This window comes from Equus przewalskii, chromosome 5 (genome assembly GCF_037783145.1).
Source record: "Equus przewalskii isolate Varuska chromosome 5, EquPr2, whole genome shotgun sequence".
NCBI lineage: Eukaryota > Metazoa > Chordata > Mammalia > Perissodactyla > Equidae > Equus > Equus przewalskii.
The window spans coordinates 50,594,422-50,612,569 of NC_091835.1; the positions used below are offsets into that span (position 1 = coordinate 50,594,422).

Sequence of the window (18,148 nt, forward strand, 5' to 3'; positions counted from 1 at the left end):
CAAATCAGAAAAGATCTCCATTACTGTGCCTGTGAAAGAAGATCAGAAAACAATACAGTTCCACTTCTTGCTTCTGAACTTGAAGCAATATTTATAAGGATATTGCAGCTGAAAAAATTGGATTGTGTCTGGTCAGCTAGCTAGGGCTGTTTCTGGCTTCTGGAAAAAAAAAGTTCTTTTCCTTGTCATAACTCCCAGGTGCCACTGCTGAGCAAATGGGAACATCACTGCCAGAAGTATTTGAAAAGAACAACAAAAAAAATTGATTCGAACAATCTCTGTGTGCCTGTCATTGATAGAGACACAACTGTGACCAGGAGTATGACTAGGGTCATGGCAAGGTTAAAAGAAAAGCACCCAGGAATTCTCTCTTGTCATCAGGTTTTCAAACTAACTACTCTTGGCTGCTGTAGGCAATATATAAGTTTTCATCAAATACCAAGAGAAATTTAATAGTATTTACAAGTTGCCCTTAGAATTTTCCCAAGAGGTGGCTACTTTGGCCAAGGCAAAACACTTAGAATGTGGAGCTCAGATGGTTAGCACATCTTTGAAATATGGGGATTTCTTGAGAACATGGAGTTATAAGCCTCCTCGTCACCAACAAGTGTGTGAGTTGTGTGTGAAACTGAGTAAAAATAGTCTTCCTCTCAAGATAACTATTTTAAGGTTAATATTAATTCTATTATCTTTTAAAGAAATAACTTATTCTTACAAAACAAATGTTATCAAGAGATTAATTACTATCACAAAGCAAAGGCTGCCTGGGTTCTTAAAAGACTACGATGAATAATGCAGAAAATCATTTAAAGAAAGAAATATGTGGTACAAAAATGAAAGTCACTGAATACACTAAACTGTAAACAAATTAATTTAAACATTTGTTAAGGAAAATAAGCATATTCAAAGCAGCAATATTGTATATGAGATTCAAGGACCAATACTGCTAATCAATATCTTAACTAAATAATTTTCCTTAATATGAGAAGTAGAATTATTTCTAAAATTTCCCTTAAACAGGATCTCTTGTGCACAAAAGCTCTAGATTTCATACTTTCATTCAAAATTATTTACTAGTCCTTAGTCATAAATGCAGCTGCAAGGACACACATGAGCTATGAGAATATCTCTGAAGAACTAAATATATTTTCTTTTGTTGGTCAATGAAAAAAATAGTCTTGGAGTAGGATCCATGGGAGAAAAAGTTAAATAATTGCTAAAGAGACAAGTGTACATGTATTAAGAAAGATTTTGTGTAACACCGGAGAAATTTTAAAAACCTGCTGACGGTCTTAATTTTCCAATCTTCAGCAAAACAGACCATGAAAAAAAGCTTTTCTTGGCTTGTGCCTAATAAAATCAAGGCATTAAAAAAAAAAAAGGAGAATTAACCAATGAAATGACAATATGTCAGGAATTAATGAAAACAGTTCACAAACAATAAGTTCAAGGACATATAACTCAACAAGCAACACTATTCATGTTCTCCAATGCAGATTTTGAAGAGACCAGACTCCTTTCTGTGTTTTCACATTTACAGAACAAAATTCCTGTGTGCAGTCTTTAGAGGTTCTCTGTGAGTCCTCTAAAGGTTTCTTTATCATTTAATATTATAAATAATTGTGTTCCTGGGTGGCAGTTCAGAGCTCAGTACAGCACTCGTACAACACCACAGGCAGGTCAGGTGACCTTTCTCCAATTCTCCTCTCTCTGGTGCTGAGGACAGACAAAGTGATATGTCTGTCATACGCCATTACCATTAGAACAGAATCTTGTTCTTTTATTACAACTGAACTCCGCCAGATTTCTCAGCAGGAATGCTAAGTGAAATCAATGTCTTGGATTTCCAGGCTGAGCTTGGAGGTCACAGCCACTCTATCATTTCTCAGCATTATCCTTTCTTGCGAGCGCACACACTCCCCAAGCCTCCAACTGGCACACAGCAGATTGAAAACAGCATGCATCAGAGGACTCATGCTGTACAATTTTACAGTCTTTTGGAGCCCCTCCTTTTGATTCCCCCCTTCCATTTTTTGCAAATTGCAAATAAGTTTTGTTTGTGTCCTTCTGTAGAGTTGTGAGTCAAAGGCAAAGGCACACCCAGGAAGAGGGCAGGCAATTAAATCCAGAGAACGTAGTTGATTTTTGACAGCTGCCAATAAGATCATTTTCCTTACATCATTACCTGGATGTGACTTACGATTCCATTGTTCCAAACACTAAATGCACTTTCAACGTAAACCATCATTTGGTTTATGCCAGGTAAGTATGCAAACAACACAAAGCCCTTTAATAAAATAAGTCTATTTTACAGAGAGACATGAAAATCCACCAATAAATCACATAGAAAATATCTACAGGACACTAAGAATTGATTGCTTAAAAATATAAATATAATAATAAATGATAGTTATTATATATAAGTAAAATAGCTTTGTGAAGCCAAAATGCTTATTATGCTACGTATAAATGTCAATTCCAGGTTACAGGAAACTAAATTCACGTAGTGAAATGGGTCCTCTCTATTTACTGCTGGTTGTATTGTTTTGGCCATGTTCTTCGTTAAAATGACAGTGGTGATATTTATTGGTCTGGCTATTTTTAACCCACTAAAGTTTACTGCTGAGCTAAAACACAACATTTAAGACATCTTTTCTGACACTAAGGGTGGTTGTCGACAGGACACTAGAAGACACTGAGCAAAGAAAGGACATATTTTTATTAAATCATTGTTGCTTAAAAAAAGGCACTTAATTCTTGGATAAACTGTTTATGTATTTTACAATAATTGCAGATGAGAAGAAATACATCTACAATTTTCTCAAACCTTACATGATAGAGAAATCACAAGAGTTACTTTTCAAAAAGTAACTGAACTTTAAAAATAAACTATAAATATATTTTTTCAATTATGTATAATCATAGCTATAGAAACACAATCCACTTTTTCACTACTACTAAATAAATGGAGATATATGAAGCCATAGAATGTGACAGAATTTTAACATTCCAAAAATAATCAGTCTTTGCGCCTAGCCTATGGGGTTCTATGAATGTCTACAATCGTATAGCTCATAAAGTACTGTTCTAATTTTGGCAAAGCAAACCTTCAGTCACTTCTAAACTTGTCATGGTTCATCGTTCCTGAAGAAAGCATCATTGTAGCAACTGCTCAATAAACATTTGAATGCATGAGTGAATGAATGAACAAATAAATAGATGCATAAATGGATGAGGCTAACATCAAAAGCTTCATGATTATTTGAGTAAGTGATTTGGGGAGAAGATATTAATGACAAAAAGTTATTCTAGGGGCAAGAAAAAAACCCATTAGTCATTTACACATGAACTAGGTACTCTAAAACATAAAACAAAATGTCCTAATGTAAAGCATCATTATGAAACATGAGGTGAGATCACCTTAATAAATCAAGAAAAAAAACCAATAATATCTCACACAGTTATCTGTGTGTGACAATGACTATGCTGCTAAAGCTCTTTATTTTACTCAAAGTTAGCCTGGACTTATAAAACAGTAAAACTGCTAGTCCACGGAGATGCCAAAAGATCACTACTTTAAAATTAAATCTTATTTAATAAATATTATGATTATTACCAAGTTTTAAACACGTATGTTCTGCTGTGATTATAAAGAAAAGCAGACCAGGCCTTGGGTATACATTAAGCAAAGAACATGCAAGGTCTATTACAAAGCTGAAAGAGATAAAGTGGCATACGTATATTTCCTGACATCACAGGAGTGTGTACAAGATTTTGCACTACGTATTTGCACACATTGCTGGTGAATCACCACCTAAGGTCCTTGTCTAGGTTGAGTTATAAATCCAAATGTATTTATCTCTTAATAATGTGGAAAAGACTTGGGAGTTTTGAGAAGATGGAGGTTGGAGGGCACTTTCCCAACCGATCCCTTCTCTTTCCCAATTTACCCTCTGGATTAATATATTAACTGCGAAAAGCATCTGCCTGGGCAATGGAGAAGGATTAAAAAGAATTCTTGGATTTGTTTTCTTTCAACACTTCCTAATTTTTTCTCTACGTATTTTTTCTCAGCTGTTGTGACTATTCTTATCCTGTAACTCTTTCAGCATTTCAACATGGCATTCATGAAATGGAGAACAGAAGCAGTTTTCTAGGTAATTCAGCAAAAGACAAAACATTATTTGGGGGTAAATTAACCGTGTCAGTTTTCTACTTAAAATTTTCTAATAGTCAGAAAACATGTATGGCTATTTCCCTGAGTAATCTCAGGGAAAACTACTTTATGGTTATCCTTCTTCCTTCTTCCACAGGAAGTTTAATATATTCATTTATCACCATTTAAGTAAGATCTTAACACACAAAAAAATTCGCATTAATTTTTCTACTTTTAACTTCTTCTAAGACAAGAAACAAATTATTTGAAACTCCACCACCCTTCTCCATGTTCTCTCAGGAACCATTATTATCTTCATATCTTTACACGATAATCTCATGTAAGATATCTCTAAACCATATCTATACTGTACCACATTATAACAGCTGTTGATATTTAAATAAAACATTTTGCGTATGCTCTAATTGTACCCATATCTTAAACTCTATTTGTTGCCCCTTCTTTTGGAAACCCATCACAGGATCTCTCACTGAAGGTAATTTCTTTGTCCTCATAACTTCCAATACACTTTTTCCATAACTATGGGACTTTGTATCATAGAGTATGGGTATCTATTTTATAAGACTGTAAGTTGCTTGGGTACAGCATACCTATCTTGTAAACCTTTGTATCAACCACATTTCCTACTACAGCTATCAATGCATATTTGTGGAATAAATGAATGAGTAAATGTATGTATGTAAATTTACACACGCACACTTTACTGATCCTACTAGACTCTTATCTCCTTGAAGACCCAGAATTTAGCCCAGTTACTGCCACATAATAGATATTCAATAAATATCACTGAATGCAAAGTAAAACTCTAAATGGCAAGACATGTAGCTTCTTCAAAAGGGTACCTTGCTTTTGGGTGGCGGGCTGTTTGTGCTCTTGTCTGTGTGAATGCTGGTAGGAGATACAGCAGCACCAAGGTTGCCTTGGGGTATGCCTGGGAGCTTTCCTCCTGGAGACACCTGCATTGCAGCTAGCTGGGCAGCATATAACTGCTACAGAAGAAAAAGAGAGACAGAGATAAAAAAAGACTATCAGTCATAAAATAAACACACCTCCCAGAAAGTACCTATCTTCAGATGTGGTATTCTTCCTATGGGTATTTTTGCTTACTGCCCTGGAATATTTTAAAAAGGAAGCTGCCGTCTTAAATTTGATGACTCCTCAGGGGGGAAATGACACATACCACATATAAGGGATTTCAGCTTCAGTATGTCCAGGGACCCAAAGCAAATAACAGTCATCCATATTTACTCTTTCTCAATGTCTATGGAAGTAAAGTATTTCACATTATTTGGTCAAGAACTCTTTTTGCTCTATTTTAAATTTTAGTGACTGTGTTACAAAAGAATGCAGGTTCATACACAAAATAATTTTCTTACTATTTATATTTGTTCAAACCCTGTGTATCTCCTTTCTTTGACTTATTGAAATGGGCACCTGTAAAAATTTTTTCTGATCTTTAGTTATGTAGAAATACAAAAAGCCTATTGAGAAGGAATATGGAGAGTATTTGAAGGAGAGTATTTGAAGAACATTATCTGGTCAGTCTACCTACGTTGATAAAAATTAACTGGATGCCTGCCAGAAGTCCACTTTACTTCATGATATAGAAATAAAGGCAAAGCTGAAATTATCTTGAGGATTAGGGTTTAAAGGAATACTGTCTAAACACACACTCTTCCAATGAGACATCACATAGTAATTATTATTAAATAACCAATAAAAAATTCTTCAACAAATAAATTTAATAATAAAGGGAAATTTTACTTTGATAATGATAGTCAAAGATACAGCATCTAAAACAGGGAGGTTGCTTTACATTCAAATAGCCACATCAAACGTTTAGATGAATACTCTTTCATGTCCATTTAGCAGTTTGTAAAAAATTTAAAATCTAGATGCTGAAGCAATTATTAAATATATACATATATATATTTATATTATACAAACTGTTTCTCATTTGTCTTAAGATTCCATGGATAGCTTTTACTATGCAAGCTAGAACTTCTGAAATAAAAAGAATGATACTAAAGAAAAAAGCTCTCAAGCAAAAGTACTATAAAATAGTTTTCTGAATTATCTTGATTTTTCACTGAAAGAGAAATTTCACAGGATAAAACTGCTCAGGATAAGTCAGAGACTCTGACAAGCAGGGTCTCTCTATAAATGAAATCATGAGAACTGAAGCCAGGCATATATTTACATAAAAATACATATATATTTTTCACAGTTTCCAGATACTTTGGTCTAAATGAAAATAGGACATTAAAATTATTGATAAAAATTATGGCTTTTTTTTTATGTCAACTAATGCAAAATACATTTCAGACAAAGAAAGAACGACCAGAGAAATATATTTATACTATCAATAATGACTGTCCCTCCTCCCAACTTTTGTGTGTTGGACCAATTATATTGTTTCTTATCCGACTCAATCAGAAAGAAAAATAAGATTTCATTGATGTCTTAGATTACATAAAGAGTAAAAGGATATGTCAATAAGATGACTGGGAGTTTATAATTTTTTTTAGTATCATAATTGATCCATTTCCCACAACTCCACAGAGCATTAGGATTCTTTTCTTTATATTACTTAAAATATTACATTCTTACTCCCTTTCTCTTCCCTGATCCCTACACCCACCTCATACCATGATTTTTTTTTAAGGAAACAATCACATATGATTAGGTTGGAATCTATCCAGTGATTACTTGGGTCTTGGTGCTTCTGTGTTCACAAGTATGTTTATATATATATATATATATATATATACACATACATATATATAAGTAACTCTCACTTTTCTCTCAAATTGTTCCATAAATCTACATTTTTGTCTTTTCAGCATTTTATGCTCCTTCAAGGACCATAGTTTCTACTTTTAGTGGAACAGTTAAAAGTAAGGCAAACCACAATTCTAACCCCAGCTCTGAGCTAGTGACCTTGGGCAACTAATCTGAACCACAATTCTTTAATCTGCAAATTCAGGGATAAATAAAACTGACCTTATAGGGTTGCTGAGAGAAATAAATCACATAATGTGTATAAACACTCAAAAAAACACATGGTAAAGAATGCTTGATCAATAAGGAATAGTTAGGGGCTGGCCCCATGGTCGAGTGGTTAAGTCTGTGTACTCCACTTCAGCAGCCCAGGGTATCACCAGTTCGAATCTTGGGCACAGACATGGCACTGCTCATCAGACCATGCCGAGACAGCGTCCCACATGCCACACCTAGAAGGATCCACAACCAAAATATGCAACTATGTACTGGGGGGATTTGGGGAGAAAAAGCAGAAAAAAAAAAAGTAATAGTTACATTTACTAATGGATTAATTATACCAAGTAAGAAACTAACTAGGTAATATATATGTCCTGATCTCCTGCTATATGCTGTGGATTGTGCTAGGTACGGCGGGAGATTCAGAAAATGCATCAACATAGTTTCATCCTGAAGTTAAGATTGATAAACATAAAACATTGAGACTATAAAGCATACTATAACTGTATGCCACTGCTGAAGTTGTGGAGAAAAAGGAAATGAGTCAGTATATTCTGATATATCTTCACAGGAGAGATGCAGCTAAGTTGAGCATAAGAAAGTAGGTGGCATTCTAGGAAGAGAGAACAATTTAAAGAAAGGCACAGGAGCAGGAATGAGCCAGCTGTTGCAAAGGGAATTATAGAAGATGGTATGGAACAGTGAGTGGTAGAGAAGAGAAAGTAGAAAGGACAATGACTTAACTGAGTGCATACCTTGGGAAGAATAAAACAGTACTGGGTTTGCAGGCTAAGTTCACTCTATAGAAGATCTTGAAATATAGGCAAAGGAGTTTAAATTTAATATGCAAGCAAGAGAAAGCCATTGAATGTTTGAAAGCAATACATATATTAATAGTTTTAACTAGAATAAAGATAAGACAAGAGTATCAGTTAGGAGGTTATAAAAATTTAGTAGTAAGGGGGCTGGCGTCATGGCATAGTGGTTAAGTTTGGTGTGTTCTGCTTTGGCAGCTGAGGTTCGCGGGTTGAGATCCTGGGTGGGGACCTCTACCACTCATCAGCCATGCTGTGGCAGCAACCCATATATAAAATAGAAGAAGATTGGTACAGATGTTAGCTCAGGGCTAATCTTCCTCAAGCAAAAAAGAAAAAAAAATAGAGGGGTATTGGCAATAGATGTTAGCTCAGAGCGAGTATTTCTCAGGAAAAGAAATTTAGTAGTGATAATTTTAATGATGACTTTAGTTGAACTAACAGTTGTGAAGATGAAGAAGGGAAAAAATGATTCCAAGTTCATAGCACAGGGGCACATAAACGTCTGCCAATTAACTGGGGAAAAGAGAAAAGAAACAGAACGGATGAATAGTATAATTTATACAAAGTCTTCATTTCAGATGTAATATGTAAGTATTTATCTATCACATATTCTCATTTGTGTATACACTCATTACATTATCTTTATTTTATTTTATTTTTTTTAAGATTTTATTTTTTCCTTTTTCTCTCCAAAGCTCCCCCGGTACATAGTTGTATATTCTTCGTTGTGGGTCCTTCTAGTTGTGGTATGTGGGATGCTGACTCAGCGTGGTTTGATGAGCAGTGCCATGTCCGTGCCCAGGATTCGAACCAATGAAACACAGGGCTGCCTGCAGCGGAGCACGTGAACTTAACCACTCGGTCACGGGGCCAGCCCCCATTACACTATCTTTATAACACAGCCAAGACACATATTTTTTTTCCTTTCTTGAAAAAAGAAGAACTAAGTCAAAGAGATTTTCCTATAATTTTGCATTGTGATAGGGAAAATTCTAGAATCATTCACCATTCAATTGTGGACTTCCCCTAAAGGATAGCTCATTAAATACTTTTTTCAGTATTAAGAGTATGATGTACTGTATCTACAACATGAGCTTGAATTGCATTTATCTTAGCCAAGCCTAATCAGTATTTTTTTCTTGTAATTTACCACATGTACCAAAGCACTACCAGGCAGTGGGCTGACAGTTCACTAGTAGGCATTATTCCTGTTGCGCTGGAATGGTCCAGCGTGGGGTCGAAAAAAGCCTGATGGGATGATAAAGAAGATATTTTAACTTGTGCTAATTAATTGTTGCTAATTTTGGGAAAAACAGTACAATCATACTTGGGCAACATGGCTTTTACACCACAGTCAGATAGAACTGTATCTTCTTATGAAGATGGCCATTTTGCTCGGATATCCTAAATTGGTATTTTTCAGTGCTAGGGGTGGAGAAATTCCACACAACAGCCTATTTAAATTCTAAGGTAGACTATTTCATGAATTCCTTGAGACATAAATTCCTGTCTCTTCTGCCTAATAGGTTATTTTCCCAAACTGCTTAAAACACAACTTCTCCCATTGGCTACTAGCGTAGTGTGTACCTGCCATCTGGAGTATATGGATTCAAAGCATTAGGCACTGACAAAAATATCTATCCCCATTTGTTCCCTCAAACCATTAACTGACTACTAAACTCCTTGAAGGCAGGGATTCTGTCCATTATTCAATGCTTTTATTAGAAAATCCTAGAACCAAGGAAAAGTAGAATTGGATAAAGGCAGAAATGAACTGCATAAGATAATATCATTTGTTTATAACAAATACAGATCCCCCATATATATTTAACATATATCTGATAATGACAGTGACTACTCATGAAAAAAAATTTTTTAATCTGGAAATTGGCATGCTTCTACTATTAGAAGAATTAGGAAAAAAAGGCTTATCAGTGATATTGGTAAAACTTCACATTCATTCATTCATTTCATTTACTTAAAGGGACAAAGAAACAATGAATTTAACAATCTTATCAGCACAGGAACCAAAGATAGTATAATGTATTCATTGTATTCATAATTATAATGTAAGTAAGTGAATTTGAAATTATGAACAGAAAAAAATGGGTGGAAATTCTTAGGAAAAAGTTAATATCTTTTAAAAAGACAATAGAACCAAGAGTTTAAGAGTATAGATATTCTTAAATATTTTGGAAAAGACAAATGAGAAATGCCTTCTTTCTAATAAATGTATCTATACTATATTTCCTTACTAAACCTGAAATATTTGGTATTTAAGAGTAAAAGGTATTTAGTAGAAGCTATGGCTATTAGAAGATATAAGCTGTTCTTTGGGATCCTTTTCTCTTGGTTAGTTCGAAACTGAATTGTCTATTTGAACTGGGAGCTATTATCAGATCTCCTTTTTTTGTGCCACACAATCTGAATAAAAGAAAAGCCTGAGACAGGGAAGATGCCACATACTGGCAACCACTCAGGAGCCAGTAGCGTAAGACAACGTATGGTTTGACCCAACTAACTTCGTCTACTGCAGGCGTGGACTAGGAGACGGGCACAGGCATATCTTACTGCGAAAACAGAGCAAATAAGTCACGCCCACCATTCTCTCTCTATGCTTACCCTCCCTTTTTCTTATTCCCCACATCTCTCTTCCCCAAGTCACCAACTTCATCACACTAGCTAGGAGAGCTGGGAGCAAAAAGCATTTAAAGAAAAAGAAAAACAATTAAATTTATAACTGAAAAATTTGTCTTTCCTCAATGCAATACGGTAAAACACACTAACTTTTCTAGAAAATTTGTACAGTGATTTGTTTTTGTACCTGTACAAAATTTGAACCCGTACATTGCCATTATCTGAATGGAGACTGCTAACATACTGGAAAAACATTTAATACCATTTTTGCTAAATTAATTGTTTAAAATTATCTTTATAAGTAGAACCATTTTCTCCACATGAAATCTCATATCAAATATCAATACTTAAAAGAGAGGAAAAAGAGATATAACTGTAAAGGAATTTTACATATTTTTAATATTTAATCAAATAAGACAAATGAAGTTTTAATTTACCCCAAAAATCTAGACGGGTATAGGGAGGAAAGTTGAAGTCCTTTATCACCTTCGGTGATTAAGAAAGCCCTCTCCAGAAATAAGTAGTAGGTAGTCCTAAAGTCTCACATAAGCAAACACATATAGACCCAAATTTTCACAAAGAACACTATAGAGCTGAAAAATTCCCTGATTAATAACAGTTTCAAGTTCAAATACACGTACAGAAATAACAGATGAATTTTTTTTTTTTTTAGTGCAGGGAATGAAATCTGACAGTGAAAGTTAACACATATAGACTATGTTAACTACTTGGGTTAGAGATTTTAAAATGTGTGCGTTGCCATTTATTATGATTTTAAAAATAAGTAGATGGGTACTTGTAAAGTTTACATCCAAGCTGAAAGGTATATGTTGGACATGATGTGGAAGAAAACCATTTGTTAGTTTTTTGAAGGGAAGGGACAAGGAATAATATTTGTAAGGAAAAAATTCAGAAAGCAATTTCAAGGCTCTATAAGTGTTATCTTTATAGCTTAATTTCAGCTTCTTAATGTAACTTAAATGTGGAGTTTAAAGAGCAACTAATGTACTGGAGAAAATCTCTCAAAACATATCAGCATGTTTCAATGTGAATAAATTTGCTTTGCATATTATTTTTCATAATGTTTCTTCACAGAAAATTATCAGAGCAACTTGAGTTTAAACATGGACGATTCCTAACATTGTCAGCTTTTATTTTTGATGTTATTCAAATATATTGCAAGAAAAATAGGATAGGCCTTAAATTTGTTAGATCCCAAAAGGGCAAATAGAAACTCACATGTCAAATTTACAAAAATTTATAATTTAGAAATCAAGCTAATGAACTGTTTAATAAAACATGTTTCAGGGCTTGCCCAGGGGCACAGCAGTGAAGTTCACACAGTCTGCTTCAGTGGCCCAGGGTTCGCCAGTTCGAATCCCGGGTGTGGACCTACATACTACTTGTCAAGCCATGCTGTGGTAGGCGTCCCACATACAAAGTAGAGGAAGATGGGCATGGATGTTAGCTCAGGGCCAGTCTTCCTCAGCAAAAAAAAGAGGAGGATTGACAGCAGATGTTAGCTCAGGGATAATCTTCCTTAAAAAAAAAGAAAAAAGTTTCATCCTTCCATCTTAACAAACGAAACTTCAAAATACCTGGATGCAAATGAAAACCACAATGAGATACCACTTCACACTCATTAAGATAACTATTATCAAAAAACTCCATAAAATTACAAATATTAGTGAGGATGTGGAGAAACTGGAATCCTTGTGCATTGCTGGTGGGAATGTAAAATGGTGCAGCCACTATGCAATAGTGTATGGCAATTACTCAAAAAATGAAACAGAATTATCACGTGATTCAGCAATTCCATTTCTGGGTCTACACCCAAAATAACTGAAAGCAGGGTCTGAAACAGATATTTGTACACCCACTTTCATAGCAGCATTAGTCATAATAGACAAAAGGTGGAAGCAACTCAAGTGCCCACCAATAGAGGAATGGATAAAGTATCATATACATACAGTGGAATATTAATTCAGTGTTAAAAAGGGAAGAAATTCTGACACATGCTCTGACATGCATGAACCTTGAAGACATTATGCTAAGTGAAATAAGCCAGTCAAAAAAGCCCAAATATTGTATGATTCTGCTTATGTGAGGTACCTAGAGTAGTGAAATCCATAGAGACAGAGAAATGGTGGTTGCCAGGGGACAGAGGGGCTGGGGAATCTGATGTAATTTTTTAAAGGGTACAGAGTTTCAATTTGGGAAGACAAAAAGTTCTGGAAATGGATGGTGGTGATGGTTGTACAACAATGTGAATGTACGTAATGTCACTGAACCATACATTTAAAAATGGTTAAAAAGGTAAATTTTATACGATAGATATTTTACCACACACACACACAAATGATCTGGAGGGCAGGTTTGAATTTGCATTCTTGATCTCCTTGGTGCTCCGTGTTTGGGCCCACAGCTTGCGCGCTCTCTCTCTCCCCATCCCTAGCTCCATTCAAGAGAGGATGAATGGCTTTTGTCCTAGATGGGCTTGCTTTCTTGGCTGTGATAGACTTGCAAATGGCTGCTAAGGTGGGACCCATTATGTGATAGGGCTACAGCCAGGCTAGACAGGAGTCTTCGAGGAAGTGTAAGATAAAGTTAGAATTGAAGGATATTCAAGGCAGAGTGAACGTAACATGCAAAGTCTGAAAGTTACCCTTTAAATCAGCCAACAAAATATGTTTATGAGAATTTAAGATTTTTTTGTATGCCACAGAGGGAATTTTTTTGAAATAAAAGAACACGTTCCTTCTACTTCTCCTAACCCAGATGTGAGGTTATTCCATTTTGTAGTCACCACTACTAGGGCAAGGTTGGAAGAGACTGAAGAAAAGAGATCTGGCTTCTGTTACATAGCATCATGTTTTTGAAGTTCCTCCATGACATAGTTTGTATCAGTGGTCCACTCCATTGTATTGCTGAACAGTTGTCCTTTGCGTGGATATATCACATTTGTTTATCCATTTATGTAGTTGATGGATGCTTGGATTGTTTCCAGTTTTAGGCTACTATGAATAATACTGCTAGGAACATTCCAGCACAAATCTTTGTGTAGTTTCATTTCTCTTGGCTATCCAAATCCTAGGATCAGATTTGCTGAGTCATATACTAAGTTGATGTCTACTTTTTTAAGAAACTGTTAAACTTTTCCAATGAGGCTGAACCATTTACATTCCCACTAGCAATGTATGAAGGTCCCAGTTTCTATATATCATCAGTACCTGGTATTATCTGTCTTTTTTATTGTAACTATTTTGGTAGGAGTGAAGTGGTATCGCATTGTAGTTTTAATTTCTATTTCCCTAATGACTAATGACATTAACCATCTTTTCATGTACTTCTTAACCATTTATACGTCTTCTTTGGTAAAATGTCTATTAGATCTTCCGTTCTTTTAAATAATTGTACTGTCTTATTATTGAGTTGTAAGAGTTCTTAATATCTGAATTTGATCTTAAGGAGTAAAATCTATAAGAGAAACTATGTGAGGGTCCAGTTTAATAGCAGTGTATAGCTACTATCAAAAGGTTCATAATGATAAGCAATATAATGGCAATAAAAGTAATACAAATAAACATTTTCATTTCATATACATTTTTAATATACTTACACAATAATACGTGTCTTATTCTTTCATTTTCAAAAATCCTGATAGAGAAGTGCAACGAAAGTTATAAATGATGACTATGTGCTCTTTGTACCCATAAAAGAATACTAGCATGCCAAACTGAGCTCTGAAAGTTGATGTCTTTCATTAATCACTAAGGTGACTGCTGGAAAAAAGGAAGAACAGACAGTTAGGGCTGAGAGTACACTCTCAAGAATGAGACCCTTGGTCTAGTCTGTGTAAGGGTGAAAGGCTTGGGGTAGGGAGTAGATGGTTAGAGTTCTCTCTCAACTTCCTTGGTGGTTAACCCATAGAAGTGGGGTGGGGGTTATGGGGGCTGGGGGTCTGGCTGCTTCACCAGCTCTACCACAGACCATAGGAGAAGATGATTAGGGGAAGGTGCCCGGGGGAATTTGGGAAGAGTTTTCACTTAATCTCCAGGCTAGAGTTTCAATTTGGGAGTTTTTCCCAAAGGAGTGGAGGCAGTGACAGTCTGGGTAAACGAGGGACTAGAGTCACTTGGAGGATCAAGTTCAGGTAAGTACATACAACATGGGAGATCCAGGATCTTTTGTATTTGTACACAATTCCTAAGGAAACTTGAGGGCAAGAAAGAAATGTATCAAACTGAAAGAATAAGTAAACTCAGACTTACTACTGATTTGTCCAAATGGAGAATAACTAGTAGCCAGTATATCAATGGTGCTTAATTTAAAAAACGAACAACTTGGAGCTCTTGGAATATTAGAGTTTAAATAACAGGTTATGCAAGGAAATGACTTGAGTGGATAAAGCCTCCAAAAGGCTGGATGGTCAGCAGACATCTAGAGGTGAGTTCAAGATGGCAGGAGGTCAAGCCACAGGGGAAAATAAATGCTATCTACTTGAGAAAAGGAATGTACGCCTTCAGAGAAAGCAGGCGAGCCCTTGGAAAATATGCCTGAGGAAATAAGGGGCTGGCTAGCAGGGGATCCAAGGCTGAAACTACCGCTGTGATGACCCAGACCTCCTTAGCTATCTCACTCCTGGGTGATATGTCTTGGAAAAGCTGGAATACAGAAGTACAATATTGTGTCTGTCAATAGTGCAGTTTTAAAAAAGCTATAGTGAATACATGTACAACAGTTATACCATGATCTGTGTAAAGCTATTTTCACCAAATATTAATAATACATGGACAATCTTTATAATTTTATTCCAAATTCAGCTCCACTCAGTGTGATACTTGGACAGAATACGGAGCTATCAATGAGAGGTGGAGCGTGGAGAGGGTGTGAAGACGGCATCCTGCTAAAAATTAAAGAATGCATCTGAAATTACTTAAATCTTAAGACCTTTTTCACAGGTATGATGCTCTCATGCTGTTTCTGTCAAATTGCAGATACTGAAGCATATAAATAAGAAACACTTCAAATTACTGGATTTTAAAAGGCCTTCTTCATTTTATTACCCACCAATAAATCCTGCAGAGCCAGAAAAACCATTTTGACTTTTATACTTGAAGCAGTGCCTTAAAGAACCAGATATATTTGCAAGAGTCATGCAAGAAAAAACCAACTGATAGCTGCTCTCTCCTTCTCTCACTCCCTCCTCGTTTTTTCTACTCCACAAGCCATCTTCATGTACTGCACAGTAATCCATTACAATATGTTCCAACATCTGCCTCCCCATATGATGTATGACCTACTCGATTGACCCTTTTTATGCCGCTCCAGACTTGCTGTTTATTACTGTGGGAGGATGAACACTCCGCATCTATTCCTGAGGTCACCAACCAGTAAATACATCTCCATTTGGCAAGGTAAGGAGGACGCTGGCTGGAAAGCTCTTCAAATCTTTTATATATCAGTGACTATACTCATATTTTTAATTCGTTTAATTTATGGGGGGAAAAAAAACACTGCTGAAATTCCTTTCAAAATAACAATAAGAAGAGAAATCCTTGTTTACCAGGGGAAAAAATTTCTGTTGTTACCACATATTCATCATTTGATATAGGAAAGCTGAGTATTCTCAGAAACGTTTAAAGCAAACACTTATTTTTGGCCAAGTTCATAATTGTGAAATCATTGCTCACTCTATCCCAATAGATAGGGGAGGGGTGTAATAGTACTCAAAGCATTAAAAATAGTGAGCATTCTAACTCAGTACAAAAAGAAATTGAGCGTTAGTTCATATTAAATCAGACTATATATTATTTTGTATATTATAAAAACATATTCACTCCCAGGATGCATACTTGCTGGATGCTTGAAAACACTTGGTACAGATAGGGAGAGGACGTGCAAGAGTCACGATTTGTCAGTGACTATGATGTGCCACTCACTTTGCTAGAAGTCTGCATGCTATTGCAGGGATTACCATAAGAATTATGTGTGTTCAGTGGGGAAAATGAAGGCTCACAGTGGTTCAATAACTTGCCAAAGGTGAAACAACTAGTAGTTTCAGAAGTCTGAGCATCCTTTAAATTCTCCTTTCTATTATGCGCCCCATAAACTTGCCATATGGGTAGTGATGTTACTATGTGAAAATGCTTTCCAAACTTAAACTTTATGGGATGAATTCATCTCCCCCCATTGCTTGGGATTCCCCCACCTGCTGGCCAGTGGAAACAGGGATTTTCCCTAAGCTGTGAGTCAATGACAGTTTCCAAGGCCAAGAGTTAAGGCTTCAAGAGTAAAAGACTTCTTGAATCATTGGTGACAGAACTCTACTCTCCCTGAAGAAAGCACGCAGCCATTCAAGATCTTTCTCTTTAGTTGTTGTTTTGTTTTATTGCTAGTACTATAATAGACAACACCTATGATGGGTTAAAATTAAAAAGACTTCTTCCTATGGATTTCCTCCTTATTTTTTTCCCTGTAACCCTTTAAGATTAAGAAAATATTGCACACTAATATTAGTGTTGGTTATTTGAGTACACAAATCAAGATAAACTAATCTAAATTTCAGAAAAAATCTGGACACAGAATGATAGCGGCAAAAATAATCATAATAGCTAAAGTTTATAGGATTTTTACTGTGTGTCAGGTCCATGCTGTATGTTTCTGAACTTTCTCAACAACCTTAGGAAATCGATATTATTCCTATTTTGTGGAGGAGAACACTGAAGCACAGAGAAAGTAAAAGTCATCTGTCCAAAGTCACATAGACAAAGCTGAGGTTAAAACCAAGTCTTTTTACAGAGCTTATAACTCTTAACCACTATGCCTTATAAGCCTCTTTTCTGGACATTTTCATACAGTAGTAGGGTCTGGGGCTTTGGGGCAAAGAGTTGGACAAGCCCAGGGAGGGAAATTCTAACAGTCCTTCTGATAGAGGCTGGGGTCTTCTGATAAGCACTATATTACTGCCGATGTAAGGCAGGAAGGAAGTGAGAAATATCCAAGAGGACATTTTCCCAGCATTTTCATCCTCCTTCTTCCGCTTGGCCACTGCCAGGAAAAAATATTTCAGGTCGGTTTTCTTCTCAATTCATGGTGTAGTAGGAGGATGTAAGAGAGAGCTCTAATATAGTCAGACAGATCAGGAAAGGTGACCCTATTAATATGATTACTTGGAGGTCAGGAGGATGAGATGATGTAACTGCGTACACGGAGCAGGAAGAAGTATTGTCAGGACAACCTTGTGGGGGGGAGAACACGACAAGTACAGGGCAATGGAAGGAGGCGAGTGAGGCTCCAGTGTGCTGGGAGAGATATTTGGAAAATTAGATGGGACTATACCAGTTTAAGGCGACGAATGACATAATTAGATTTGCATTTCCACAAGATTAGCCTAGATATAATAGGAAGAATTGATTGGAAGGGTTTAGTTCACCTACAACCCACTCTTAGCTGGAATAATATTTACCTAATCACTTTTTTGTACATGATTTAACACTGATTCAAAATCAATTCT

The 18,148-nt window shown here is 35.9% G+C and overlaps 1 protein-coding gene across 48 annotated transcripts in view; it reads right to left on the bottom strand.

Annotated features, from left to right (window-relative positions):
* Nucleotides 1-18,148, bottom strand: part of SOX5 (SRY-box transcription factor 5) — a 947,484-nt gene that overhangs the window by 66,360 nt on the left and 862,976 nt on the right. For all 48 annotated transcript variants that reach the window (XM_070620840.1, XM_070620831.1, XM_070620821.1 and 45 more), the window contains one exon: nucleotides 5,020-5,166. In XM_070620840.1, coding sequence (XP_070476941.1) covers nucleotides 5,020-5,166 — 147 coding nt within the window. The remainder of the gene's footprint in view (nucleotides 1-5,019; nucleotides 5,167-18,148) is intronic.